The sequence below is a fragment of the Myxocyprinus asiaticus genome, chromosome 15, assembly GCF_019703515.2.
Source record: "Myxocyprinus asiaticus isolate MX2 ecotype Aquarium Trade chromosome 15, UBuf_Myxa_2, whole genome shotgun sequence".
Taxonomy (NCBI): domain Eukaryota; kingdom Metazoa; phylum Chordata; class Actinopteri; order Cypriniformes; family Catostomidae; genus Myxocyprinus; species Myxocyprinus asiaticus.
This window is the reverse complement of record NC_059358.1, coordinates 1305120-1333079: the sequence shown is the minus strand read 5'-3', so window position 1 is coordinate 1333079 and position 27960 is coordinate 1305120. Positions and strand designations below refer to the sequence as shown.

At 41.0% G+C, this 27960-nt stretch overlaps 1 protein-coding gene across 2 annotated transcripts in view; it reads right to left on the bottom strand.

Annotated features, from left to right (window-relative positions):
• Positions 1–27960, bottom strand: part of LOC127453144 (cyclin-dependent kinase 14) — a 217384-nt gene that overhangs the window by 94374 nt on the left and 95050 nt on the right. For both annotated transcript variants that reach the window (XM_051719328.1, XM_051719329.1), the window contains 2 exons: positions 21251–21374; positions 3207–3327 (listed from right to left, as the gene is read on the bottom strand). In XM_051719328.1, the coding sequence (XP_051575288.1) occupies positions 3207–3327; positions 21251–21374 (245 nt within the window). The remainder of the gene's footprint in view (positions 1–3206; positions 3328–21250; positions 21375–27960) is intronic.

Below are 27960 nucleotides of genomic sequence, written 5' to 3'. Positions count from 1 at the left end.
TGGTTATTTTGTTGTGGTAAACTGTACGACTCTATGAAATAACTGAGATAATTTGGTGAAGTGATATGGAACCGTTATGCGGTCAAGACCTGGAACTACTACATACCCGTGCGTTTACTGAAAAATAATTGCACACCTTAGAAGGTCTGTCAACTAATCAGAATCAAGCATTCAACAGACCCGTGGCATAAGTGATTGTTTAGAACAGTAAACAAGTCAACAAAACACATTATTTGAGGGATCATTCATGTCTGGAGCACAAACGCAGCACATAAAGTTTAATACGTAGTGTTTGATTTTGTATCAAATCACCACTAGCTCCTTATGCATATTCTGACATATGACTGAAATTTATATCCTTGCAAATACAAAAAAAATCATCTAAAAGTTTCATTACATTATTGAGATAAATTATTCACTTATCACTCATACTTGCACCAGACTGAAATAGCAAATCCACATCATTTCACCCCTATTCAGAAATTCCTCAAAATATGATTTCTATTATATTTCAGAATATAATTTAAACTCAATAACCGAGAGGATATCAGTTTTCATTTTCAATTTGAGGGTGTCCATACGGAGATGAGGTGACATTTTGGTGACATTTGAGTGGCATTCCGTGGATCTGCTTGCTGAGAGATGATAGTGTTTTTTTAAAAGGTCCAGTGAGCTGAGACAAAACTCGCAGAGGCCAACCAATACACCAGTGCTGACCGCACACACACACACACACACACACACACACACACACACTGTTTGGCAGCGATTCTAATGACTGTTGATTTGTGCAGCATCTGTGTAACTGTCACTCAAAACACACTGTACGGTTCACTGGACATTCAGCATCGATTAACAGCAAAAGGGTTTGAGTGTGTTGAGAATGAGACAAAACTAGGATTCAGTCTTGACAAAAACAAAAATGCAACCAATGCACAAGTTTGTTTTAAAGAAACAGTTTTGCTAAACTCACCACCGTTTTTGCGATGTGGTTGCTATGCCGTTACTCTGTGATATTCTGCTCTCTAGATATAACTCCGGTCTCTCCTTCAGAAGTCTATGGGACATTTTCCACCTGTTTAATCATCTTGTCAGGTGAAAATCTCATGCTCTTCAGCTGCCTCTTCACTGTCGCCTACATTGGCGTACGACCAGGGACATAGATTCTGGGGGGGATGGGGGGAGGTAACCCCCCAAATAATCAAAACAAGCAAGTGCTTGTTTTTGCATTGCATGCATTGCAAAAAAGAAGGCGCTCGAAAATCGTGATGTCAGAGCACTCAGTCCCTTGAGACATACAGAAAGATCATAAAATGAAAGTGAACCTTTGAAGAAAGTTAGTTTGTTTTGAGAGATGGTTCTCCGAGGTTTGCTACCAAATCTCAGAAAGACATTAATGTGTGTGATTGTTGTTGTTATTATTAAACATTAATATAATTATTACTGTGTTATAGTTATTTTTGTATTAATTAGAGGTGGACCGATTTTGCCGATACCGATAACTAAGGTGGTGGGAAAGGCCGATAACCGATTAATCGGCCGATAGTTTTAAAAATAGATTACAGAATGTCAAAAAAAATAAAAAATAATAATAATATAATAATCTTATTCTTTCCTTACTATGACGGGCACAGACAAAGAGTTCTAAAATGAATAAAATCCCAGATGCATTTTTGTTCAACCAAAATCCCAAAAATAGTATAAACAAGCCCGAAACACACCGGGGACTCTTATTTTGAAATGGCGAAATGATGAAAAAACTATCGGCAACTATTGGCATAGAATTTTGCTGTTAGCAATAGTTCCAAAAAGCAACTATCGGCACCGATTAATCGATAAAACAGTTATATCGTCTACCTCTAGTATTAATTATTATTAAATGAATGAATACATAAATGTAATAATTAAATAAAATAAATAACTTTTTATTAAATTTGTTAATTATAAGAATGAAATAATACTAATAACAACCATTATTCGGGGGGCCTGGGAAGCTCAGCGAGTATTGACGCTGACTATCACCCCTGGAGTCGCGAGTTCGAATTCAGGGCGTGCTGAGTGACTCCAGCCAGGTCTCCTAAGCAACCAAATTGGCCCGATTGCTAGGGAGGGTAGAGTCACATGGGGTAACCTCCTCGTGGTCGCTATAATGTGGTTCTCGCTCTCGGTGGGGCGCATGGTGAGTTGTGCGTGGATGCCGCGGCGAATAGTGTGAAGCCTCCACATGTGCTACGTCTCCGCTGTAACGCGCTCAACAAGTTGGGGAGAAGCCATAATTATTCTTATTTTTTGGGGGGGGGGGGATTTCCTCCCCTTTTCTCCCCAATTTGGAATGCCCAATTCCCAATGCACTCTAAGTCCTCGTGGTGGCGTAGTGACTCGCCTCAATCCGGGTGTCAGAGGACGAATCTCAGTTGCCTCCACGTCTGAGACCGTCAATCCGCGCATCTTACAGTATCACGTGGCTTGTTGAGTGCGTTACCGCGGAGACGTAGCACATGTGGAGGCTTCACGCTATTTTCCGCGGCATCCACGCACAACTCACAACGCGCCCCACCGAGAGCGAGAACCACATTATAGCGACCACGAGGAGGTTACCCCATGTGACTCTACCCTCCCTAGCAACCGCACCAATTTGGTTGCTTAGGAGACCTGGCTGGAGTCACTCAGCATGCCCTGGATTCGAACTTGCGACTCCAGGCGTGGTAGTCAGCGTCAATACTCGCTGAGCTACCCAGGCCCCCCATAATTATTCTTATTATTGATATTACTATTATACTAATTCAGAAAATTGGGTGAACAAATGTATAGATATGATTTATGAAGGTTTTGTCTGTGCAGAAGTGTACATATTTAATCACACATTTCATTACAAATGCCTGTAACATATTTGCAACATGAATGATTATTTCTGGCTTCCATATTCATCACCGTCCAATCCGCCAAATCAGATTTGAGGTCTCATGTCTGACAGCACCTACACTACAGGACGACTTACACACTGAATGTTTAATACTTACTGTATGAAACGAGCAATAGTAGTAATGATGCCTGACTTATCAAACACTGAATTGTTTTGAATTGTGTTTAAATGTGGCCTTTGCTGAAATAGACCATAATAGATAACAGCCCCTCCTACAGCATCCAGCATGGTATTGATGACACTTTAAAGAGGTGTGGAGGACGAGATAGGGGTCACTGCTCACCACATGTCCAGACAGGTGGAGTAGTCTGTAGATCCCAGCAGGACGTCTGGCGGCCGATACCACAGAGTCACCACCTCATTAGAGTATGTGTGGCTGGGGACTGACTTTGCACGTGCAAGACCTGCAGATAAACACATACAGTACACACAGAAGAATAAGCATTACTTGCATTCTATTATTATTCAAATTACAGAAATACTGTAGGCTATTACGGCTCTTAAACCTGCACCTTAACTGCATTTTGATTAGTTATATAACTGGGTGTTTCTTCAACTTTGGACACTTTTATCACACTGGACTTCTAGACAGTAAAGTCTGGTTAAAACATTTATTCACACTCTCATTAGTGTATTTAATTTGTCCATTAACAATGTCCAACAGTGAGTGTTCATGCATCACAGGAGATTTATGTCATTCAAGTCATGAACATTCATTTTCAAATTCTGTTTTGTGTTTAATAGAATTCTGTGCTGGAAATGACATTTTTAACGCTATTTTAGAATAATATGGCAGACTCTGTTGTCTTACAAGGGCTAATGTCTTAGCTGAAAATGTATGCATCCTAAATACACACACTAAAATAATATTTTCACACTTTTTGCATAATTTGGCAAAATTACACCGTGACTAGAAATGACGGCCTTGTAATCTACGAGTTGTGCGTGGATGCCGCGGGGAGTTTACAAGTCAGTTTTAATGAGACCTTCATAAAACAAACATAACTAATCAAAATACTGCTAAGACAAAATGCTTTTACTCTATACTTAACTAGTCTTTTCAACAGGAACCCGAGAGTTGAGCCGATTTTTAAAACGATTGTCAAGCAGGCAATGAAGCCACAAAAAAAACTTCATGTGTTCATGCGAGACTGATAATAAAATGAGCTGTCCTCCCTAGGTGGTGACGGGTGTTTAATTAACCTGTTTCATTTAAGCACACTTGACTTCCTGTGTTTGCAGAGCAGCTCAGCGTAGCAGGACAGCGAGGGGGATATTTAAAGCTTTTCTGTTGGAATGGAAATAACAGCGAAGACTTCATGCTACTATAATTTGCAATCAATAATCCCCCGTGCTAAACAATGGCCCGCGTCAGAGAGAGTGAGGGGCCATTAGGCCGGCTGATCATTTTCACAACAGGGGGAGAGGACGGCTGATGCTCGGAGAGGTTAACACACTGACAGAGCGCGGAGAGCCTGTAATCATCATTAAAGTACATCTGCGAATAATAGCCGACCCGAGTGCCACGGCAACCCCTACATCTGTGAGTCTAATTGATGAGAGCAAAGTGAAGGTGGGGACGCACGCTTGACCCATGATGAAGAGTAGACATGAGGTCAGGGAGGCCACGGATGATGAAGGCAATCGCCAGGGGAGGGGGGCCAGGGGGCTTGTTTCTGCTACAGAATGTCCTCATTTAGTCCTGGGGCAGTTGTCATAGCAACGCAGCAGGTGGGAGCAGAGTTGTGTTTGTAGTGGAGGTAAATGCATGGGGAGCGAGGGGCTGAGCTTACTTTAGCTATTAAAACCAGCTGAAAGAGAGCGACCGCAAAGAGCCTCACTTTCAAAGGCAGAATAATGCATCGACTTTCAGGGATTCACCCGCTGATTCAAAGCGGTCAGTCGCACAGTTGATGCTCGGGAACTGTGCAGGTAGGTTGGGGTTCGACAGTCAAGCCGAGCAAAAAATACATCACTCAAAAGCTCTAAAGAACAACAAAGTTCAGTTTGAAGCACTCTAAACTGCAGCATTCTGAACACTGACAGGACGACTCTCATTCAAGAGGTCATCCACAAACACAGCATCAAACATGCACGTTAGCTCTGTTCCAAAAGCAAGTAAGCTCCCTACCTAGCACTTTATAGTCAAAATGTCACTACAAGTTGTGAAGCTATTCGTTTAACTACATTTCTCAGTAGTGAGGTGGTAGCATTGCTAGTTTTTAAATCAAGTAGCTTTTCAGTAGCAAAGCCGTTTAAAGGGATAGTTCACTTAAAAAATGAAAATTCTCTCATCATTTTCTCCCCCTCATGCCATCCCAGATGTGTATGACTTTCTTTCTTCTGCAGAACACAAATGAAGATTTTTAGAAGAATATTTCAGCTCTGTAGGTCCATACAATGCAAGTGAATGGTAACCAGAACGTTGAAGCTCCAAAAAGCACATAAAGGTAGCATAAAAGTAATCCAGTGGTTTAATCCGTGTCTTCAGAAGCGATATGATAGGTGTGGGTGAGAAACAGAACAATATTTATGTCTTTTTTTTTTTTTACTCTAAATCTCCACTTTAACTTTCACTTTCAGAGGTAAAAGTGAAACTAAACAGGCACCTTATGTGACTCTGATTTTATTTTGATCTGTTTCTCACCCATACCTATCATATCGCTTCTGAAGACATGGATTAAACCACTGGAGTCAGATGGATTACTTCTTTTTTCCTTTATATGATTTTTAAGGTTCTGGTCACCATCCACTTGCATTGTATGGACCTACAGAGCTGAAATATTCTTCTAAAAATCTTAATTGTGTTCTGCAGAAGAAAGAAAGTAACACATCTGGGATGGCATGAGGGTGAGGAAATGATGAGAGAATGATAATTTTTTTAAGTGAACTATCCCTTTAATTGATTAGGTAGCGGGGTAGCATCGATAAATGCTAAAATGGTACATATTACTTCAAGCCGAAGAATCGGTCCCACGGGCTGTCCGTTTTACACCTTAATTTAGCGCGATTTATTATGTAAAAATAATGCTTTTAAAAAATGCAATACGCAAGTAATCATGCCCCTGATGACTAGAGACGCTGAAGACAGGACGCAAGCAAAATGAGACACTTTAAAAGCATCTGTCTGATGCATGAGTACATAGACCAACAATTAAAAATAGCGCAGAGGAAAGTAGGACAATAATAGGGTTATGTTTAACGATATGGAAACAAAACAAACGGTCAGAAATTAGACAGTAATTCATGACTAATAATTACACATGTAAGTGACTAGTTATGGACATGTTTGGCATTATAAAGTATTTATTAAGCCTTAATTTGCTTGCTTTATAGCCCCTTTATATTTGCTTTTGTCACAACAATGAATTTCTTAGCTAAAAACAAAACATTTCAATTGCTAATATGATGCAAAATAAAACCTTTATAGGTTCTCAGTACTCTGTGAATGTGCGGCTTATAAGTATGAAATACATGTAGAATGCATATAGTATTTCAACAAAGCAGGGAAGGTTAGGGTTTGGTTTAGGGGTAGAGTGTTTGTGGGACTCCATGAATTATGCACAAATTATTGTTCAAACTGCTCATGTTTGCCTTCAGATATTCCAAGAGATAACGTTCAAATAAAATGTCCAAACAAATGCATGCAGTTACTGTCTCAGTTTACCTTTATTACCTTTTGTGGGATGGGGTTTTTGGCTAGTGAAAATGCTGAGTGGCTAGTGACAGTACACACACGCATCCATATCATACAAAAATATTATACAGATGGACTACTTTAAACACATCGATTTCATCCACTCCAAAACGAAGTCATTGCATGAGTAAAACTGCAGCCATGTGGATGTTTGATTGTACACCCCGTCTCATCTACTCCTCCATCAAAGCAGAACATGATCAAAATATGAAAAATGTAATAAAGGCACATTCATTATCTTCATGCATCAAATGTCCGCTGTGGCAGATGTGTTCTGAGAGAGTTTTATAACAGTGCGGTTCATTTTCACACCAATTAACAAATTGTTTGTGCTTGGCAGGAAATGTATGTTCTGTGAGATATCAACTATGCGCTGATGGCAGATGCTGCATTTTAGTGTTGCATTTCTCATATGCAGAAATGATTAAGTCACGTATCAAGCTGTTAAAGAAAGGTGTGGTTTAAAGTGAACGAGCCATCAAATCAGATGCATGTCAACGATGCACGTGCTTGATCATAGTAAACAGGAGATGCATTTATGTGCATGTTAGTGTATGCATGCACATCTGGTTGTGTGTTAAAACCCTTTCTCATGTGACTTGTTGTGTGTTCTGGGTACAGGTACAACGAAGCGTTCTTCAGTAGTTCTTTGCAACACTTATGAAGAACCTATTCTGTATGGTGCTTGAGTTGCTATATAGTTTTTAGGAGATTATAAAATTCCTGCTGTTACATTAAAGGTTCTTCAGATCAGTGAACAAGTTCTAGGTGTCATGCATCAACAGAGGAAAAGTAAAGTACTACTGGGTTCATTGATGTGATTCGATTAAATGACGATTCACAAGCTAATTATTTGATTCCAATTTCGATTTGATTCTATTCTGATTGATTTGGGTATATTTTAGTTATAATGTTCATTTTGTTGGCATATGAAAGCAATTTTGACGATTCTCAATGCCAAGTTCAGTACCACAACTAAATACTAATTCAAGACGAATCATACAGAACAAAGATACAAATGAAGAAAACAGTGCTTGAAGTTTTGAACAGTAGTTTCGAGTATTCAAGTGAAATGTTACATAAAACTAATTACATTACTGGCCTTCACTGTATGATTATAACACATTAATACTGTTTTAAGCTACTAGTCAAGAGCAGTGAGTGGTTTTTTCGTTTTCTTGGTATTGTTGTTTGACTCATATTATGACATACTAGACAGCGGAAGGTCTATTAAGCTGAATATACTCTTCCAAGTCTGATATTTTTTTAAAAAAAGAAAAAACACTTTTTTGTCCCACTGTTTATGCTCACTTTAGACTGTTTACATTTTGAAGTGTATTTTACCATTTAGGGTTAGGTTAGGGTTACTCATATCCACAATACCGCAACTCTGTGGCCCCATTTACACCTTGCATTAACAGGTGATCTGATCTCTATTGGACTGCACTTGACCACATGAAATGACAGGTGTAAATGCACCCAGGATGCACTGTGATTGGATCACGATCAGATCACTGAAAGCACATATGGAGGTGATCAGGGACGGATTCTGGTCACATTCAAAAGTGTAAATGCAAATGAATTATCATTATCGGGATACAACTACATAAGTGAGTAATTATGTGATAAGGTTAAACTCAGGGGTTAAATTGGGATTTTTGCCCACACACACAAACACACACAAACATACATATTTCTTCCCACTTGAAGCACTGGTTGCATATTCATTTGTGATCTAATGAGAACAGAAGTGGGCAGCGGAGCGAGGCAGAGCATTATCGCATTGGAATACACCTGGAATATGTTGTCTTAAATCGCCACTCACTTCACAATGTGGCTTGCAAGAACCAGGCTGAAACGATGCATTTCAGATAAGAAGCACAATTAGCACTTACAAAGCACTTTCGAACTTTGAAACGTAGCTTTGGAGGATGTCAAAAAAATTTTAATGAAGGAAAAACCAGGCCTGGGTATCTCAGCGAGTATTGACGCTGACTATCACCCCTGGAGTCGCGAGTTTGAATTCAGGGTGTGCTGAGTGACTCCAGCCAGGTCTCCTAAGCAACCAAATTGGCCCGGTAGCTAGGGAGGGTAGAGTCACATGGGGTAACCTCCTCGTGGTCGTGATTAGTGGTTCTCGCTCTCAATGGGGCGTGTGGTAAGTTGTGCGTGGATCGTGGAGAGTAGCATGAGCCTCCACATGCTGTGAGTCTCCACAGCGTCATGCCCAACGAACCACGTGATAAGATGCACGGATTGACGGCCTCAGAAGCGGAGGCAACTGAGACTTGAGGTAACCGCACCACCACGAGGACCTACTAATAAGTGGAAATTGGGCATTCCAAATAGGGAGAAAAGGGGATAAGGGGGATTCTTTTTACTTGAACATGGAAGGAAACTGCAGCACCACACATTTCTTTGCCTTAATACACTTTGTGGATGAAACCTTCTGTGACATGTTGAAGATCTTTCAGACAACTATATATTATTACTACATATACATGCACAGTTAATCCAGATATAAGGAAAAATATTGAGGTAAACATCTCAGATTTTCCATGTCTCCACTGAATTAGTGTTAAATATGTTGCTGGTTTCTGACTGAAAAGCAGATCTGTAGTTAAAACAGATCATTAAAATTAAATACTAAAATAATTGAAGTTTAAAATAAAATAATTCAGTCTGCAAAAGATGACGTTTAGTGTGTGCATGCATGCGAAAGAGATTTTGGCTATTCATTGATTTTAGATGTCAAGATATATTTTTGAAATATTTTGGGGGATTTATTTAATATTAAGAATACATTTGTTGAAAAGACATTATTTTTTATATATACTGTATAAATTGCTTGTTATGGTTCCTATGCTGATGAACGAACGTTACATTTATATAGCGCTTTTCTGACACTACACTCAAAGCGGTAAACAGGGACTCTCCTCAACCACCACCAGCGTGCAGCATCCACCTGGATGATGTGATGGCAGCCATAGTGCACCAGTACACTCACCACAAACCAGCTATTGGTGGAGAGGAGAGAGTAGAGTGATACAGCCAATTGGTGGATGGGGATTATTAGGAGGCCATGATTGAGAAGGGCCAATGGGGGGAATTTAGCCAGGACACCAGGGTTACATCCTTACTCTTTACGAGAAGTGTCCTGGGATTTTTAATGACCACAGAGAGTCAGGACCTCGGTTTAACATCTCATCCGAAAGGTGGTGCCTTTTTACAGTATAGTGTCCCCAACACTATACTGGGGCATTAGGACCCACACAGACCGCATGGTGAGCACTGCCTGCTGGCCTCCCTAATACCTCTTCCAGTAGCAACCTTGGTTTTCCCCAGGAGGTCTCCCAACCTGGTACTGTCCAGGCTCAACCCTGCTGAGCTATAGTGGGCAACCAGGCAAGAGCTGCAGGGTGATATGGCTGCTGGCTAAGATAATGCCCCACATGGGGAGAAAAAATTAAATAGCTAGTAAGTCCCTTATTTTGAGCTTTTCTTGAGAGATCTGGTATATCACCCACACTGAATACAGTCATTTTAAAAATAAATGTATTACCCGTTCTTTAATTTCGTTCTAACCAGTTACCAATTGGAAAAGAATTCTGCAGAACGCTGGAACTGGAACAAACCGAAATTTTTTTGTTGTTTTTAGTCCCTTAAATGCAGTCCAGCTAAATATGTTAATTCAAGCGAGGACTCCCAGATCAATCTTGTGATTTTAAGAAACAAAATCGAGATCGTTCAAATGAAGATAGCGATTAATCAGAAAATATATTTATTTATTTTACGAACGAACTAATTAAGGGGTCAACTATGACATCATAGGAACTTATGATGCTGTTCCTATGGCATGTAAACCTCTTTTTGCAATCTTTATTTTGAAGATTTATGAAGGACTCGTCACGTAAAACACTTGAATGATGGAGCTAAATAAGACAACTGAAACAAATCTTCTACGTTTTTATGGATTCAACAGTGTTATCTGTAAAGCAGCTGATATCAACAGCTTCAGCAGGTTTAATATAGACTCTGCATACCTTCAGTCAACTGCGGAGAACAAGCTAAAACTTTAGATGTGTTCACTCAAGAGGAATCACACAGCTCCTCACATCTTCTACGAACACAAACACGTTCTTGTCCCGTTCTCCTGCTGTCTCCAATAACACTCAAAGTAATCTCTGATGAATTCAGCTGCACAGTTACAGCGGTTGCCACACCTTTATCACCCATCAGCACATCTGATGACACACACTGATTCGCACATAAAGACGTAAAGATGCCCAGAGTCTGTTTCATCACTGTTTCTGGAGGACCTGGGAATCTCGCAGGGCCACTATAGCCCATCTGCTCCGCTGTACCGCACCGGCGAATACCATCAGCGGGTTTGTGTAACGACACACGAGGGAACATTCTGCTGAACTGCAAGTGGATTCCTGCAGTGTTCAGTTTACTCGAGAAAGTGCATGCACATTAGCTGGACCATTCTGAAAAATAGTGTTTATTTTTGCATGATTTGAGCTAAAGAAGCACAATTTATGATACTATTGTGAGATTTTACTGCTGCTTTGAAATGTTCTTTGATCGTAATCTTAAACGTTTTGGAGATTTGGGTCTTTGCCCATTCAAGTATATAGGAGTTGTACTTTCATGCTGCTTGTATCCATACAAAATAGCTGCCTGGAAGCATTCCCAAAATAGCCGCCAAGTGGACTGACTCGCCTTGAAAGGGACTTTGCTCTGCTTGGAGCTTTTAAACAAGACTATCATGTAAAGAGCATCATCAGCCATTCTTCTGAGGACAATAGAACAATTACTACATTTTAAAGGGACAGTTCACCCAAAAATGAAATTTCTCTCATCATTTACTCACCCTCATGCCATCCTAGATGTGTATGACTTTCTTTCTTCTGCAGAACACAAATGAAGATTTTTAGAAGAATATTTCAGCTCTGTTGGTCCATACAATGCAAGTGAATGGTGACCAGCATTTTGAAGCTCCAAAAATCACATAAAGTCAGCATAAAAGTAATCCATAAGACTTCAGTGATTTACTCTATGTCTTCAGAAGTTATATGATAAGTCTGGGTGAGAAAAAGATCAATATTTAAGTCCTTTTTTATTATAAATCTCCAAATCTTTTTTTTTGTTTTGTTTGTTTTTTTTTTTGGCGATTTGCATTCTTCTATTGCCCCCTACTGGACAGAGAGGAAATTTTCTTTAAAAAAAAAAAAGACTTAAATATTGTTCCGTTTCACACCCACACCTATCATATCACTTCTGAAGACATGGATTAAACCACTGGAGTCATGTGGATTACTTTTATGCTGCCTTTATGTGCTTTTTGCACCTTCAAAGTCCAGGTCACAATTCGCTTGCATTGTATGGACCTACAGAGTTGAGATATTTTTCTAAAAATCTTCATTTATGTTCTGTAGAAGAAAGAAAGTCACACACATTTGGAATGGCATGAGGGTGAGCAAATGATGAGAGAATTTTCATTTTTGGGTGAACTGTCCCTTTAAATGCAGCTCAATCACTGAATTATAGACAGCAGGATCACACACACACAGCTGACTGCTTACCAGTCTGTCACCAGTTAATACCTCACACATCTGTCTCTCTCATCACTTTAGTAAATAAATACATGCAAACTATTCAAAGCTCATTGTAGGGTTGGGTGATACAAAGGTACTATATAATGTACACATTTTACATTTCACATTTCAACAATCATGCCATGGTCCAAATCACTGAGATCACATTTTTTTCCCCATTCTGATGGTTGATGTGAACATTAACTGAAGCTCCTGACCTGTATCTGCATGACTGTATGCACTGCACTGCTGCCAAACAATTGGCTGATTAGATAATCGCATGGATGGTTGTTGGTGTCAGATGGGCTGGTTTGAGTATTTCTGGGATTTTCACACACAACAGTCTCTAGAATTTACTTCGAAGGGTGCCAAAAACAAAAAACATCCAGTGAGCGGCAGTTCTGTGGATGGAAACGCCTTGTTGATGAGAGAGGTCAACAGAGAATGACCAGACTGGTTTGAACTGACAAAGTCTACAGTAACTCAGATAACCACTCTGTACAATTGTGATGAGAAGAATATCATCTCTGAGATGTGGGTTGGCGCTGTTTGGCGGCACGAGGGGGACCTACACAATATTAGGCAGGTGCTTTTAATGTTGTGGCTGATTGGTGTATATATTACTGTGCTATAAAATTTCTCATGCCATGACCTCATGCCACCCAAAAGAAGCTCAAAGCTAGTCTCGTCGAGTTAAACAAGTGTCCACTTTCCCTGCAGATGATTAAGTGTTATTACGGAGCAAAAGCAGATTAATGTTGCAGCACACTTGTGTAGTGCAGGAGGGGCTGTTGAGACCCTCCAGTGACAGATTGGCTCCAAATGACCCCGCTGAGGATGCTGGCAGGGCCCCGGGGCCCCTGTTTGTGCTGAGGCATCCAGGCAGAGAGAGACTCCATATGCTGCCAACCACCGATCCAAATGACTTTTCAGCAGCTGCCCAATGCCGCGGCGACACCAAAAATACACACAGAGCTCAATCTGTGTGTGTGTGTGTCATGAGATTCTCGCTCGAATCGCTCCGGCCGTAATTGAGTGGAAGCAACATCGTCCCACCAGGTGTCCGATGAGCAATCTGTTGGTCAATCTGTCTGTCTCGCTCGTTTGTTCTCAATTTTTCTATCCACATTCTTTCCCTCACATTTTGTTTTGTTTTGATTGTTCTTCAATTGTTCTCATTCCAGCAAGAAACAAGGGCGTCTCTCTCAAAATCCTGTCAGTCGTGGCTGTCTGGAGTTTCAATATTCTTACAACAGAGAGACCCGAACCATAGAGACTGACAAATACAAACACAAACACACCTTACATGTAGGGCGTTTTCAGACCTGTAGCTCGTTTGATTTGTTCCAAAACAGGGGCTAAAATTGTTACAATGTTGCATTTTCATCTTGGTTTGGCTCACTTTACAAAGCAATATTTCAAGACGGACCAAAACCGTGTTAATAAAAGTCATATGGGAGCAAGCAGTCCCTTTATTGGTCACAATGTTTGTGTGCTTTTCAGGGATTTAGGTCATCCACTGATATACCTGTTAAAATTATATACCTGTAAAAATGTCAACCGTTAAAAATGTTCAAGTAGTGTTTATGTCACGATTATGCAAATCATCAACATATGGTACAGAATGCACGTTCCAGTCAAATTTATGGCATGGGGATTTTTACCCAGCATTAGTTGCTTTTGCATTATGTGCATTAAAAGTGCCTTTTCTCGTGGTCACAGAGCTCTCCCTCTCTCTTGCACGCACACACATGCACACATACACACATGCACGCACGCACGCACACACACACTACTTGTGTTCTCCGCCCTCTATGCCGGAGAAGCAATCGTACTAAAATAACCTTAGGAATTATAAAACAACTCACATTACAAACTTGCAATTATATCTTAATTTAATCACCAAAAGCTATATCCAAGTTTTGATGATGAATTACAGTGACGAGCTGACCTACAGATGTTTTCTCCAAAGATCCATCAGGTATGTTCAAGGTTTTCACAGGGATATTGTTTGGTTTGTTGGTCTGTTGGGTCTGATTGCATTCTCATTTGAGTTCATTTGCAATCTGTCAGATTTTTCCTCGTCAAGGTGGTCTCGGACCAATTGTTTTGGAGCGGATCCGAGTGCGATTGCCGTGTTCATATATGCCTAAATTAACCAAACTAATGGGGAAAACGCACCAGGTGTAAAAACGCCCCTACAGAGAGAAACAGTTGTCACGGGTTCACAGGATGGGCAAGAAGGAAGCTGGGACCCGCTTGACAACAGGCATAGACATTATTTCTCACACACTTTTTTTTTTTCACACAAACATCGTTGGGTTTTCAGCCTAATACATAAACACACACTAGTTCATGTGTCTCCTCTCCTTAAATACTCCCATCGCCCCTCACTGGAACACGAGACCGGTGTGGTGCACAGGTGGAACTCATTCACCACTTATCTTCCCGGCCTCGCTCTGCCCAGTCCTTCTGGGTTTGGCTGGACATTAAATATGTGCACGTGACCAGTGTGTACATGTTTGTATAGAGATACATTTGCATAACATTGCCAGAAGCCAAATCTGTCTAATAAACTTCCTTTAACTGACTTCTTCATAAGGTCAATTAATAAAACTACTTTTACTTAAAGGTGCTATATGTAATATTTTCACTGTACTAAATCATGACATGACCATAATATGTCATTAGAGAATTAGAAAACATGCTAAGTTGAAATACTGGCTTCTCCGATAACAATGCTAAAGCCAGGATGTTCTACTTTGAAGTTTCCATTCCGTCCCGGAATTTCTGTTTATGTTTTGGCCTGTGTAATCCCGCCCACTGCCCACTCACCAATAGCATTTCGACACCGCCGGGTTGCCAGATTTGAACAAGTTTGCACGCAAACAACACGGCGTGCTGCAGCCATGGAAGCCAGCAAATGAACTGGATCAGAGATAACAGATTCCACCCGACCTAAAAAGCCTCGCCATCTGTCTAAAAACCACCATGACCAGAGGCGTAGTAAAACAAGGATAAATACTGGAGATGCTTTTGGAAGATGGAGACAGCTTAAAGCCCAGAAATCCTTTAAAACGGATGCTGAGTTGGCTACCCGCATGAGCTTCGAATCTGGGGCGGGGCAGACAACTCTCCAATATTCTGAATTTGGACTGCAGTACCCATTTCAAACACTTGTTGTCAATCTTACATATAGCACCTTTAATGTATTCTGTGAGAAGCATGGTTTAAGTTTGTCTTTACTGTGTGAACCTTCTGGCAAAAAGTTAAAAAATTTGGCACAATTTTTTGGCAGTGTCAGAAAAGTCCCCTCACCAAATTTGGGGTCTCTATTGCAAGCCCTCTACTGTCACCAAAAGTTCAAATATTCATATACAGTACTGTGCAAACGTTTTAGGCACATAAGATGTTTCACAAAAGCATTTGTCTTAAGATGGTTATTTATATCTTCAGCTTTAGTGTGTCAATAGGAAATATAAATGTTAGACTCACAAACATTACTTTTGTAAATAGAAGAACAGGGAGCCCTGCAACAGATGTCATTGCCCCCACAGAACATCGTGTCAGTCTGAGATTACATAAAGAGACAGAAGCAATTAAGACAGCTGAAATAGATAGAAGAACAGGGAGCCCTGCAACAGATGTCATTGCCCCCACTGAACATCGTGTCAGTCTGAGATTACATAAAGAGACAGAAGCAATTGAGACAGATTAAATAGATAGAAGAACTTTGGTGAATTCTCCAAGAAGTTTGGAACATCCTATCTGCCAACAACCAAGAAAAACTGTGTCCAGGTGTATCTAGGAGAATTGGGGCTGTTTTAAAGGCAAAGGTGGTCACACCAAATATTGATTTAGCTTTTTATGTTTACTGGACTTTGTATGACATTAAGTGATAAATGAAAACTATTTATGTCATTATTTTTGAAGACATCCTCACTATGCAACATTTTTCACAAGTGCCTTAAACTTTTGCACAGTACTGTATGTTTTAGCTTTTAATTTTTGAGCCAAATAGCTCAGAAACAAATGCACCAAACTCCAGTAGATCTTATCAAATCTTCCACAAATTTGGGTCAGACAGTCTTGAGACCACATCAGACAGAAGTTATTAAAAGCTTTATTATATTCCAATCCGTTCGCAGGTAATGCAAGATGCGGAACAGCTACTGGGACCAGATCTTCATAATCTTTTTTTTTTTTTTTTTTGGTTGCTTGGTTGTTTTGATTCATTCCAGGGTAATATAACACAAAGAATAATGTTATAAATGTTATTCTTAAAATATACAAATATTTTTTTGCTATATTTAAAAGTTGGAAATGTGTCATCACAGTCTGTGAAAAGGGTCCATAATTTGGCCGAAACCTAATATTCACATTCCTTAATCTACTGATCAAAATGAACAGTTATAAATTCCAGTGAATGCACACATAGCTCTCCTTTTAACTCCTTTATCAAAACACAATACCAGGGGTGCTTCCACCAAACAAATCTACTGGATCTTACAGTGTGTATGGCCCTGTAATTGATGTTTGCACATTGTAAACACTAATAGTAATCTCAAATTATAAAAAAAAATAGTTTACTTATCTTAAATCATACATGTTTACTATTCTTACTAGTTTTAATTAATTTACTGTTACTCTCTAAATTCTAAAGTTGTCATTAATAAAAACATTAAAGTGGTCCTAATTAAACTTTACTTGTAAATGTCACATTTTGGAATCATAACTCAAATACATAAGTTCTTTAAACTTTGGCTTCAAGTACTACTAACTCAAAATTACCAAGTACAAAATTGCAGCTGTGTTGAATACCCATAAACCTTTGCGCTTGAATAAATTATGTTTGTGTGACGAGGAGGAGGGCGGGGTGGGGCGGGGCTGGGAGTGCACACGGCCAGCCCCCAATCATGCTAATCAGCCAAGGAGAGGGATTAAGCCGAGCCAGATGCGGCAATTCGAGAGATAGAGAGAGCCACACGCAGCTGCCATGTGTGTTTATGTTTATGTGTTTTCAAGTTTTCATTAAACATTATTTTGACTGTTCAGCCGGTTCCCGCCTCCTCCTTGCCCATTTTAAACCCTGTTACATTGGTGCCGAAACCCGGGAAGGAGGAGGGATGCGCTGTCATGGAGTACTCGCCACTGCCGTCCACCCAAACGAGCAGCTGCGGCCGTCCACCGGGGGACGGAGGAGTCGCTGTAGGCCACATCAACGCGGAAGAACAGCCGCCGTCCGCGAGGGGAGGAGGGGCTCGCTGCCGGCCGCCTGGATTGGTGGAGCCGCTGCCAGGGGCGGAGGGGCTCACTACCGGCCGCCAGAACGCGGAGGGGCATTCCATCCGCCAGGGGTCGGAGGACTCGCTCTGGTCCACCTGGGGAGGAGCGGCGGTCGTCCGCCAGAAGATGGAGGAGTGGTCAAGGACCAGGCGATGGCGTGTCTGGGAACCAGCGAGCAATTTTTTTTCTCTCTCTCACTGTTGCTCCACCTTTCCCTCTCCTCTTTTCCCTCCCCTTGTCTTCCTCACAGGTCTCAAAAGGTGGGGAAAGCCTGCCGGCAGGCGCAGCTTGAAGGGCAACCCCCCTCAGAAAGGGGGAGGGGGGTGTACCTCATGCTGGGGATTCCCCGGCCTGAGGCAAAGGAGGGAGGAGTGTGATGAGAAGAAGGGCGGGGCCGGGCTGGGCCGCAAGTCCGCACGGCTGGCCCCCAATCGGGCTAATCAGCCGAGGAGAAGGATAAGGCCGAGCCAGATGCGAGCCAGATGCTCTCTCTTAAATCTCTCTCACGCCCTCACTGTAATGAAAAGCAGGTGTTACAGATAATCACTGACAGGTGATTCTCGCCGTTCTCATCTCCGATCTCGCTCTCCATTAACAAACCGGCGCTCGACCACATCCCCACCACCACAGTTAACTTAAAAAATTAAGTTCAGTTTACTTGAGCCAAACAAGTATGTTTACATAGAAAAAAGCATGCAAACCGATAACCTTGAAAAATAGTACGGTCAACTAGTTAGACTTTACAGTGCAGTTATATATATAATAAACCCTACCTAAACAAATGATACAAACCAGGCTAACTAAGCATATAACTACAGTATATATAAGCAACAGTAATACATTAAAAAAAAACTTTCACAATTGTCAGTTTTACTCAATACTCCCAAGTTCATATTACTCAAAAAAAGAATTGATTCAACTAAAAATTGTCTTGTCAGCTTTACTTAATCCATTTGTATTGTGACAACATGAATATATTTGTTTGGCTATCTGAAACTGGACAGGGTATTTCTAGTTCCCAATATCAATCAATCAATCAATTTATTTATAGAGCACAATAAAAACAATAGTAGTTGACCACTGTGCTGTACAACCATAATAAAAGAAATATCACAAAAATACATCAATACAGCTATGCTGTACAAACCACAATGCAAGATAAAGAGGTACATCACAGCACACATACACTATATTGCCAAAAGTATTCGTTCACCCATCCAAATAATTTAATTCAGGTGTTCCAATCACTTCCATGGCCACAGATGTATAAAATGAAGCACCTAGGCATGCAGACTGCTTCTACAAACATTTGTGAAAGAATGGGCCGCTCTCAGGAGCTCAGTGAATTCCAGCGTGGTACTGTGATAGGATGCCACCTTTGCAACAAGTCCAGTCGTGAAATTTCCTCGCTACTAAATATTCCACAGTCAACTGTCAGTGGTATTATAACAAAGTGGAAGCGACTGGGAATGACAGCAACTCAGCCACGAAGTGGTAGGCCACGTAAAATGACAGAGCGGGGTCAGCAGATGCTGAGGCTCATAGTGCGCTGAGGTTGCCAACTTTCTGCCAATCGCTACAGACCTCCAAAGTTCATGTGGCCTTCAGATTAGCTCAAGAACAGTGCGTAGAGAGCTTCATGGAATGGGTTTCCATGGCCGAGCAGCTGCATCCAAGCCATACATCACCAAGTGCAATGCAAAGCGTCGGATGCAGTAGTGTAAAGCACGCCGCCACTGGACTCTAGAGCAGTGGAGACGCGTTCTCTGGAGTGACGAATCACGCTTCTCCATCTGGCAATCTGATGGACGAGTCTGGGTTTGGCAGTTGCCAGGAGAACGGTACTTGTCTGACTGCATTGTGCCAACTGTGAAGTTTGGTGGAGGGGGGATTATTTTGTGGGGTTGTTTTTCAGGAGCTGGGCTTGGCCACTTAGTTCCAGTGAAAGGAACTCTGAATGTTTCAGCATACCAAGAGATTTTGGACAATTCCATGCTCCCAACTTTGTGGGAACAGTTTGGGGATGGCCCCTTCCTGTTCCAACATGACTGCGCACCAGTGCACAAAGCAAGGTCCATAAAGACATGGATGAGCGAGATTGGTGTGGAAGAACTTGACTGGCCTGCACAGAGTCCTGACCTCAACCCGATAGAGCATCTTTGGGATGAATTAGAGCGAAGACTGCGAGCTAGGCCTTCTCGTCCAACATCAGTGTCTGACCTCACAAATGCGCTTCTGGAAGAATGGTCAAAAATTCCCATAAACACACTCCTAAACCTTGTGGAAAGCCTTCCTAGAAGAGTTGAAGCTGTTATAGCTGCAAAGGGTGGGCCGACGTCATATTAAACCCTATGGATTAAGAATGGGATGTCACTTAAGTTCATATGCGTCTAAAGGCAGATGAGCGAATACTTTTGGCAATATAGTGTATATATATATATAAATTTACCTTTGGACTAAGGGATATTGGTAAACTATTCCACAGTTTAGGGCCGGCAATGGCAAAAGCACGGTCACCCTTCAACTTCAGTCTAGACCTAGGAACCATCAATAATCTCTGATCAGATGACCTTAGACATCTAACAGATGTATTTGCACTCAGAAGGTCAGAGAGATAATTCAGTGCCAGTCCATTCAAGGCTTTAAAAACAAAGTAGGATTTTAAAATCCATTCTGTATCGGACTGGCAACCAGTGTAAAGAGAATAAGACAGGAGTAATGTGTTCATATTTCCGAGTACAAGTCAAAAATCTAGCAGCTGCATTTTGAACAGTTTACGATTAATGTATGATGGGTTTATCCCTATATAAAGTGAACTGCTAGATTCAGTTAAGTTTCCACTACTTGAAGTATTACATATTAATTTAATATTTTTAAACATGTGGAACCACTGTCCACGATTGCATCATGTTCAGCCAGTGATGCTTGACTTGGAAAACTCTACTTCTTTGCTTTATCTGAAAACAGCAGAAGTCTCTATATAAACAGCAATATAGTACGTGCACATAACTGCAACCATCTAAATCCTCAATCACAGGTCAGCAGCTCTATATACGGTCTCGTTCCACTATTTCTCCAGAATCATTGACAGCAGTGTGTCTCTCACTAATTGCTCTTCAGGAGTGTTTTGATGCCCGTGTCGCCAGGCCTGTTTGCTCTTGATTTCCAAGTGCTAGAGGAGCCTCTGGAAAGCAGTCAATATAGCGCCCAGGGTCTACCCATAATGCCTCATGAAAGAGCTTGCAATATGGTGCTACAATAACGAGGGGTTTAAGACAAACACACACACACACACACACACACACACACTAGGGATGAACAAAACAAAACAAAAAGAAACAAAAAGAAGACAAAGCAAAATAAAACATAATACAAATAAAAAGAAAAGAAAGTGAGCTTTTTTACCATTTGTTTCTATGCCTATTTTCATGGTAAAATCTGGGTTACAGTATAATAATAGATAAGCTATATAAGTTGTATAAAACAAAACAAAACTCAAACTGTTTCTGGACTGACTTTGTTAAAACCTTTGAAGGCAGTCAGAAGAATTAAACCTTTTTCTTAGATGACTAAAAATGCCACAGTCCAATAAAATGTGTTTCAAAGACAGCGAGCTCATATTTTCCCAGAAAAACAACACAAAAATACTGATTTTGAAAAACGATGAATTGTTAGCGCGGGTAAAACCATAGCTACAGTGACAGCGTTCACATGCGAAACTGTGGAGTACAGGAAATCACTTACCAAAGTCGGCGAGCTTGAGTTCGCCCGTGTCGCCGATGAGCAGGTTTTGTGGTTTCAGGTCACGGTGGAGAATGTACCGTTGATGGATGTAAGACAGACCCCTTAGTAACTGGAACAGGAAAAGCTGCAGAAACAAATGAGCTATCATCAAAACCTCAGACATCAAGAAGCATCACATATATACTCAAACTTGAAGTAAAAACTAAATTAGATGAAATGTGACATATTATCTACAAACACAAAATATAGCCATTCCCATTTTCATCTAAAACACACACATGAATCGATACACAATTTTAAACTCAGATCACCAGGATCCATCTCATCACATTTGCCAATTGCAGTGAACAGGGTCAGTAAATGTGACAGCACTGTCTAAGGATGCATGAACCGATACCCACATATCTACTTTTGTGCAGCATCTATTAAGAGAGTTCAATATCATCTCACTCTATTCTGCAACGTCAATACTGAATCCACCATCTGTTACGCACTCGGTTTGGTGTATTGATAAAACCAGTGCTGAATATCAGCAACTGATCTCCTCAGGTCAATCAAGAGAAGAGAGTGTGGAATCAATACATAAAAACACCTTTGCAATGCCTCTCAGAGGACCTGTTCATCTGAAAATGGAAAAATAAAAACTTCCTTTTGTGTTCCACTAAAAAAGTAACATCATAGTGGTTTGGAAGAAGTAAATAATGACTGAATTTTCATATATGGTAAACTATTCCTTTCATGCTTCGCAAGTCTAAAAACAGCAAGTGTGGCTTGTTTTTCTCCCTTGAAGAAATTCAAATGCCCTCGCTGTTGACCGCAAACTATCAAAGTCCCTGTCAATTAGGCAAAGCATGAAAGCGAGGAGTCCAATCAGCGAATTGGCTCTGTCTGGCATCGGGACTCACTGGGGTCAAATGTGAGGCATTTTTCAGTATGCTATCGCTGTGAAATTAGCAGGAGGTCGCATGATTACTAATATATAGCAAAACACATTTCTCAAGACCGTTCTTCCTCATTAAGAGATATATTCAATGGTAAAGTCTGCAGTTCTTACTGTTAACTTTAATAAAATCATCCCAACGTTTTATTTCCAGAAAATTACAACAAGAATGGCCTGACAAAAAAGACTGCAAAAAGGGGATTTACTCCCCAATTTGGAATGCGCAATTCCCAATGTGCTCTAAGTCCTCGTGGTGGTGTTGTGACTCGCCTCAATCCGGGTGACGGAGGATGAATCTCAGTTGCCTCCACGTCTGAGACCGTCAATCCGCGCATCTTATCACGTGGCTTGTTGAGCACGTTACCACGGAGACGTAGCGCGTGTGGAGGCTTCACGCTATTCTCTGCAGCATCCACGCACAACTCACCACACACTCCACCGAGAATGAACCACATTATAGCAACCACGAGGAGGTTACCTCATGTGACTCTACCCTCCCTAGCAACCGGGCCAATTGGTTGCTTAGGAAGCCTGGCTGGAGTCACTCAGCACGCCCTGGATTCGAACTAGAGACTCCAGGGGTGGTAGTCAGCATCAATACTCGCTGAGATACCCAGGCCACCTAAAAACCTATTTTTTTTAAAAATCATCGGCCCGCAAAAGGTGACATTCAATTGAAACGCGTCCATACAATGTGTGCATGCATGCAGCAGAGAGAGATTTAGGCTATTCATTGTTTTGAAATATTTTGTGGGATATATTTAATAATAGAGAAAAGATGTTACTTTATATAGGCTACTGTATACTATGTTTGTTAAGATTTCTATCCTGAAAATCCCCCACATGGAAAAAAATATATAATCGCTTATTTGTTGCTTATTTGGGTGCACCAAGTCCCTTATTTTGAACTTGTTTTTTTTAAAACAGGTGCCTTGTTTCTCTTGTAAAAGCTGGAAACACTACTAAACCACCAGCAGAGTACTGTCGTTATTATCCATTCTTTTATTCTGTTAACATTTGGAAAGGAGACTGAGGAACGCCAGTACCAGAACTGCTCAGAACGAACCGAAATGAAAACATTTTGTTTTTGGTCTAGAGACTGACTCAAACAAACCGTGAAACATAGCATGCGACCAGTTTCACAAAAACCAGCAATGAACTGGTACACAAGCACTCGGCTACAACCAGCCTGATCTCATGAAATTTACGTGAACATGACAACATTTTTGCAGTTCAAAATTTGCATGCTGTGTATCACATTTGGCTGCAGGTTTGCAATGAAATGTCCAGCGGGGGGCGCCAAAAGAGAGTAAAATGGTGTCGTATTCAGATGAGGTTTTAAGGTGAATTTTAGATACCTCCCTAACCTAAAACTTTTGTCTGAACCTAACCATTAGTATTTTAAAGTATAAATGAGACGTTAAAAAAGACATCCTTACCTTATCAATGCCTAAATCTAACCATTAGTGTTTTAAAATGTAGAGGTGAAATTAAAAAGCACATTTTCTGAACCAACCACTTCATTTCATGCCACTTCTATGACTCTGTAATGTCACATGTCAGCTTGAGTTCATGGCTGGACTTGGACCGCGGTCCTCCGACTCTAAGTCGGACGCCCTATCAGGTGAGCTACCGTGCAAGCTATTCATGTTGGAATAAGTGCATATATGCAGGTGGGTCTGTAATTCAAGCATTACAATATAGCGTTTTTCAAAAGATGCGTTAGAGTAAAAGTGTCCATATCATAAAATAGCAGGTTCTGAGTAATGGAGAGAAAAATAAGTGTTTATAAAGCCAGTAAAGTCATGATTTGCGTGAAAGTGAATAAAACACACAGTTGTTGTAGCGCCTCTAGTGTTCATTTCACCTGGAAACTGCAGGAGACACGTTTTCAAGTTTTGCAAAAACCTTATGAGACCAGGTTGGCTACAGCACAGAAGCGACATCTGCTAAGAGCTCACTGACCAACCATCCTTAATATCATAACTGAGTAAAAACTGTCCATCTGGAGCGATAGCTAGAGAGAGAGAGAGAGAGAGAGAGAGAGAGAGACTGAGAAAATCTCTGAACACACGCAAAGACTGTCCAATTAAGAGCAGAACTGCATGTAGTCAGACAAGGTGAGAGAGACACATAAAATAATCCTCGTGAAAAAGATAAAGGCACACGAAGAGACAGAAACAGATAAGCAGGACAAAAGGAAGGTCGGGTTTGAGCTGGGAAGGGCAGGACAGCCGAGGGCATAATCTGCAGAAGCGATAGTAAAGTCAATACGAGTCTGACGCTCTCCCTGGAATATCGATAAACCCTCCAGTCTGACGGATTTCACCCCGCAGAGGAATTAACAAAGAGATTAGCATTTCCAGAAGAAATGTTGGTGCAAAGCAGCAAAAGAAAAGTGTAAAGGGCTGTTCACACAAGACACGCTCATGCACTCTATTCACACTATTTTACATTTTTGATATGCAAGTGGGATGACATTTGAGATGCACATTTTCTCAGCATCTCGTGCCATGCATGCTGCATTAATGAAGGCGCTGTGTCAAGTTAAAATGCAAAAACGTGTCCTGTGTGAACAAACAAGCAATCTGTCGGTCCCCAGTTAACATTAAAAATTGCGCAACATAACACAATCATAGCCCATCAACACATACTTTTTTTGGGGTGGGGGGTTCTCCCCTTTTTCTTCCCAATTTGGAATGCCCAATTCCCAAAGCGTTCTAAGTCCTCGTGGTGGCGTAGTGACTCAATCCGGGTGGCGGAGGACGAATCTCAGTTGCCTCCGCGTCTGAGACCATCAATCCGTGCATCTTATCACGTGGCTTGTTGAGCGCGTTACCATGGAGACGTAGCGTGTGTGGAGGCTTTACGCTATTCTCCGCAGCATCCACGCACAGCTCACCACACGCCACACCGAGAGCGAGAACCACATTATAGCGAACACGAGGAGGTTACCCCATGTGACTCTACCCTCCCTAGCAACCGGGCCAATTTGGTTGCTTAGGAGACCCGGCTGGAGTCACTCAGCATGCCCTGGATTCGAAATCATCAACACATATTTAATGTTTAATAGACTGCGTCAACATTTTTTAATTTTTTTACACATTCAATCCACTAAACATCACATTATCCACCAAGAAGACATGCCAACGTGAGTAAAAACTCTGGACATTTTAAATCGAACACAGGCAACTACAAAACTAAGTTTGAATGAAGATAAGCGAAGAGGAATAAAATGAAAAGGTTTGAGGAATCAATACTGTGAAACCACACAAAGCACTCCTTTATTTCCGTCTTCATATTAAGATCATTCTGCCTGCACACATTCAAGGCCGGATATGATTTAAATTGGAAGACACTGCCGGAGGCTACACCCATATGATGAGTATTAATATTATAAGCAATTCAAGGGCATCCAACACTGTAATACACATTTAATTCCTGAGAAAACGATAATGATCATATCGCTCTAAGAATGAGCGCAATTTATCATACGTATGGCGATCTCTCTATATCTGACTGATAATCCATCTTAAGCTCTCATCAATAATTCCACATTAACATATGAACTCATACTGGGATTTGATTATGATCCTAAACTCTCTTTTTAAATGTGTTTGCCAAGGCATCACTGTTACTACTGATTTGAATGGAACCTAAACCTGATGCACCAAATGTTGGTGTGTCCTATTACTTTACTAAGAGACTGGACTTATGATTCTTGCCTGGTGGACAATAAAACAGGCAAAAAATCAGCAGGGAAATTAAAACTGTGAGTCTGAGCTCACCTGCAGATTTCTTCTCTCTGTAAACAGTTTCTCTTTGCTTTGAAACTTGATCAAAAGACTAAGGGAAAATCTCAAATGGACATCACATCAATCCCCTTCCTGTGGATTTATTTCCCAGACAAAATAAAGCAAATGTTGCCTGTCAATTTATCTCAGAACGTCGCTGCTGTTCTGACAGCACATCAGCGTTCATTAAAGAGCCAGACTGAAATACAGAGTGTCTGATTTACAACAAAACACAAAAGGAATCATATTTCTGTTGAGTGAATGGCCTGTTTTATCCACATACAGGGGTCAATGATGTGGCGCTGCTTTTTAAAAAAAAATGTTATTAAATTATTAACAAATATTTGACTTGAATACACCTCTACTATGACGAACATGTTTAAAGTCATTCTGATATTTTTCTGGGGCTTAATGTTAAAAATGCCATGCGGTGTAACCGTCAAGAGGCCGTAAAAAAGAAAAATATATCTCATTAAACAAAAAAAAGTCTTATTAAAAGCTGAAATTCTTAAAGACATGAGTAGTGCAGAAAAATCTATTATTTTAATGTTTGAAAAAAATTTAATTGAGGGTCTGGGTAGCTCAGCGAGTACTGACGCTGACTATCACACCTGGAGTCGCGAGTTCGAATTCAGGGCGTGCTGAGTGACTCCAGCCAGGTCTCCTAAGCAACCAAATTGGCCCGGTTGTTAGGGAGGGTAGAGTCACATGGGGTAACCTCCTCGTGGTCATGATTAGTGGTTCTCGCTCTCAATGGGGCGTGTGGTAAATTGTGCGTGGATCGTGGAGAGTAGCATGAGCCTCCACATGCTGTGAGTCTCCGCGGTGTCATGCACAACGAGTCACGTGATAAGATGCACAGATTGACGGTCTCAGAAGCGGACGCAACTGAGACTTGTCCTCCGCCACCCGGACTGAGGTGAGTAACCGCGCCACCACGAGGACCTACTAAGTAGTGGGAATTGGGCATTCCAACATTGGGAGAAAACAAAAATGCTAACGGGGAGCCAGTTTCGGGTCCAGCCTCAGACTCATTCACCTCTATTACACGTACTTTCCATTCTAAACTGTCCTTTGCTATAAATTAAAACAAAATGCCCAAATATGGCTCATTCAAACATAATTTCTATCCGTTTTATAACAGTCATTAAATGGTTACATTCAAGGGCTAAATGGGGTAGAATCCAACGTAGAGGAGAAATTTCGTTTTTACCTTTACAAAGAGTGAGAATCACAAAAGTGTCTAATTTCTGCACCACCAAACAGACTGCTGCACTAGAGAGGAGTCTTTAAGTTTGAGATGGAGAGCAGAATGGCTGTTAAATGAAGCAAGTATTCACTCACATCTGCTGGAGAAACAGAGTGATCCTTCATTGAGGAGAGCAGAGAGATCGAGTGCTGTTTGTATTTTTAATGTGGCGTATCAATGGAGCATCAGCAGTACACCTGCTCTCGATAGTCTTACAGGAGTGAAGCTGTGGGCATTGTGTTGGTGGCAATAGAAAGCAATAGTCCAGTTATTCTGGAGGGAATAATTGTTAGGTGGGATCATCCCAGCTCAAGTACTGCTGCATTGTAAACTCAACAGTTGGGTCCGAGCTAGACTGGTACCAGTCCAGAATGGACTTACGTAATACTGCTGCGGTTGCCACGTTAACTATGCACTTCCAGTTCTAGACCCCTAGGTGGCGCTATTACATACTATTTCAACAGGCAGGAGATGAACACGTCAATTCAAAATATAAAAAATCTAATAAAAATAATAATATTATCAATGTAGTAACAAATCTCACTTTCCTCTCCCTTAAAGGAATATTCAATACAAGTTAAGCTCAATCGATAGCATCAACAGTCAATATTTGGAGGGTTTGAAGGAAATGTGAAGCTTATAATTTTATAAAAACACTTACATTAATTAATAGTGTCAATTATGGGGGGGCCTGGGTAGCTTAGTGGTAAAGATGCTGGCTACCACC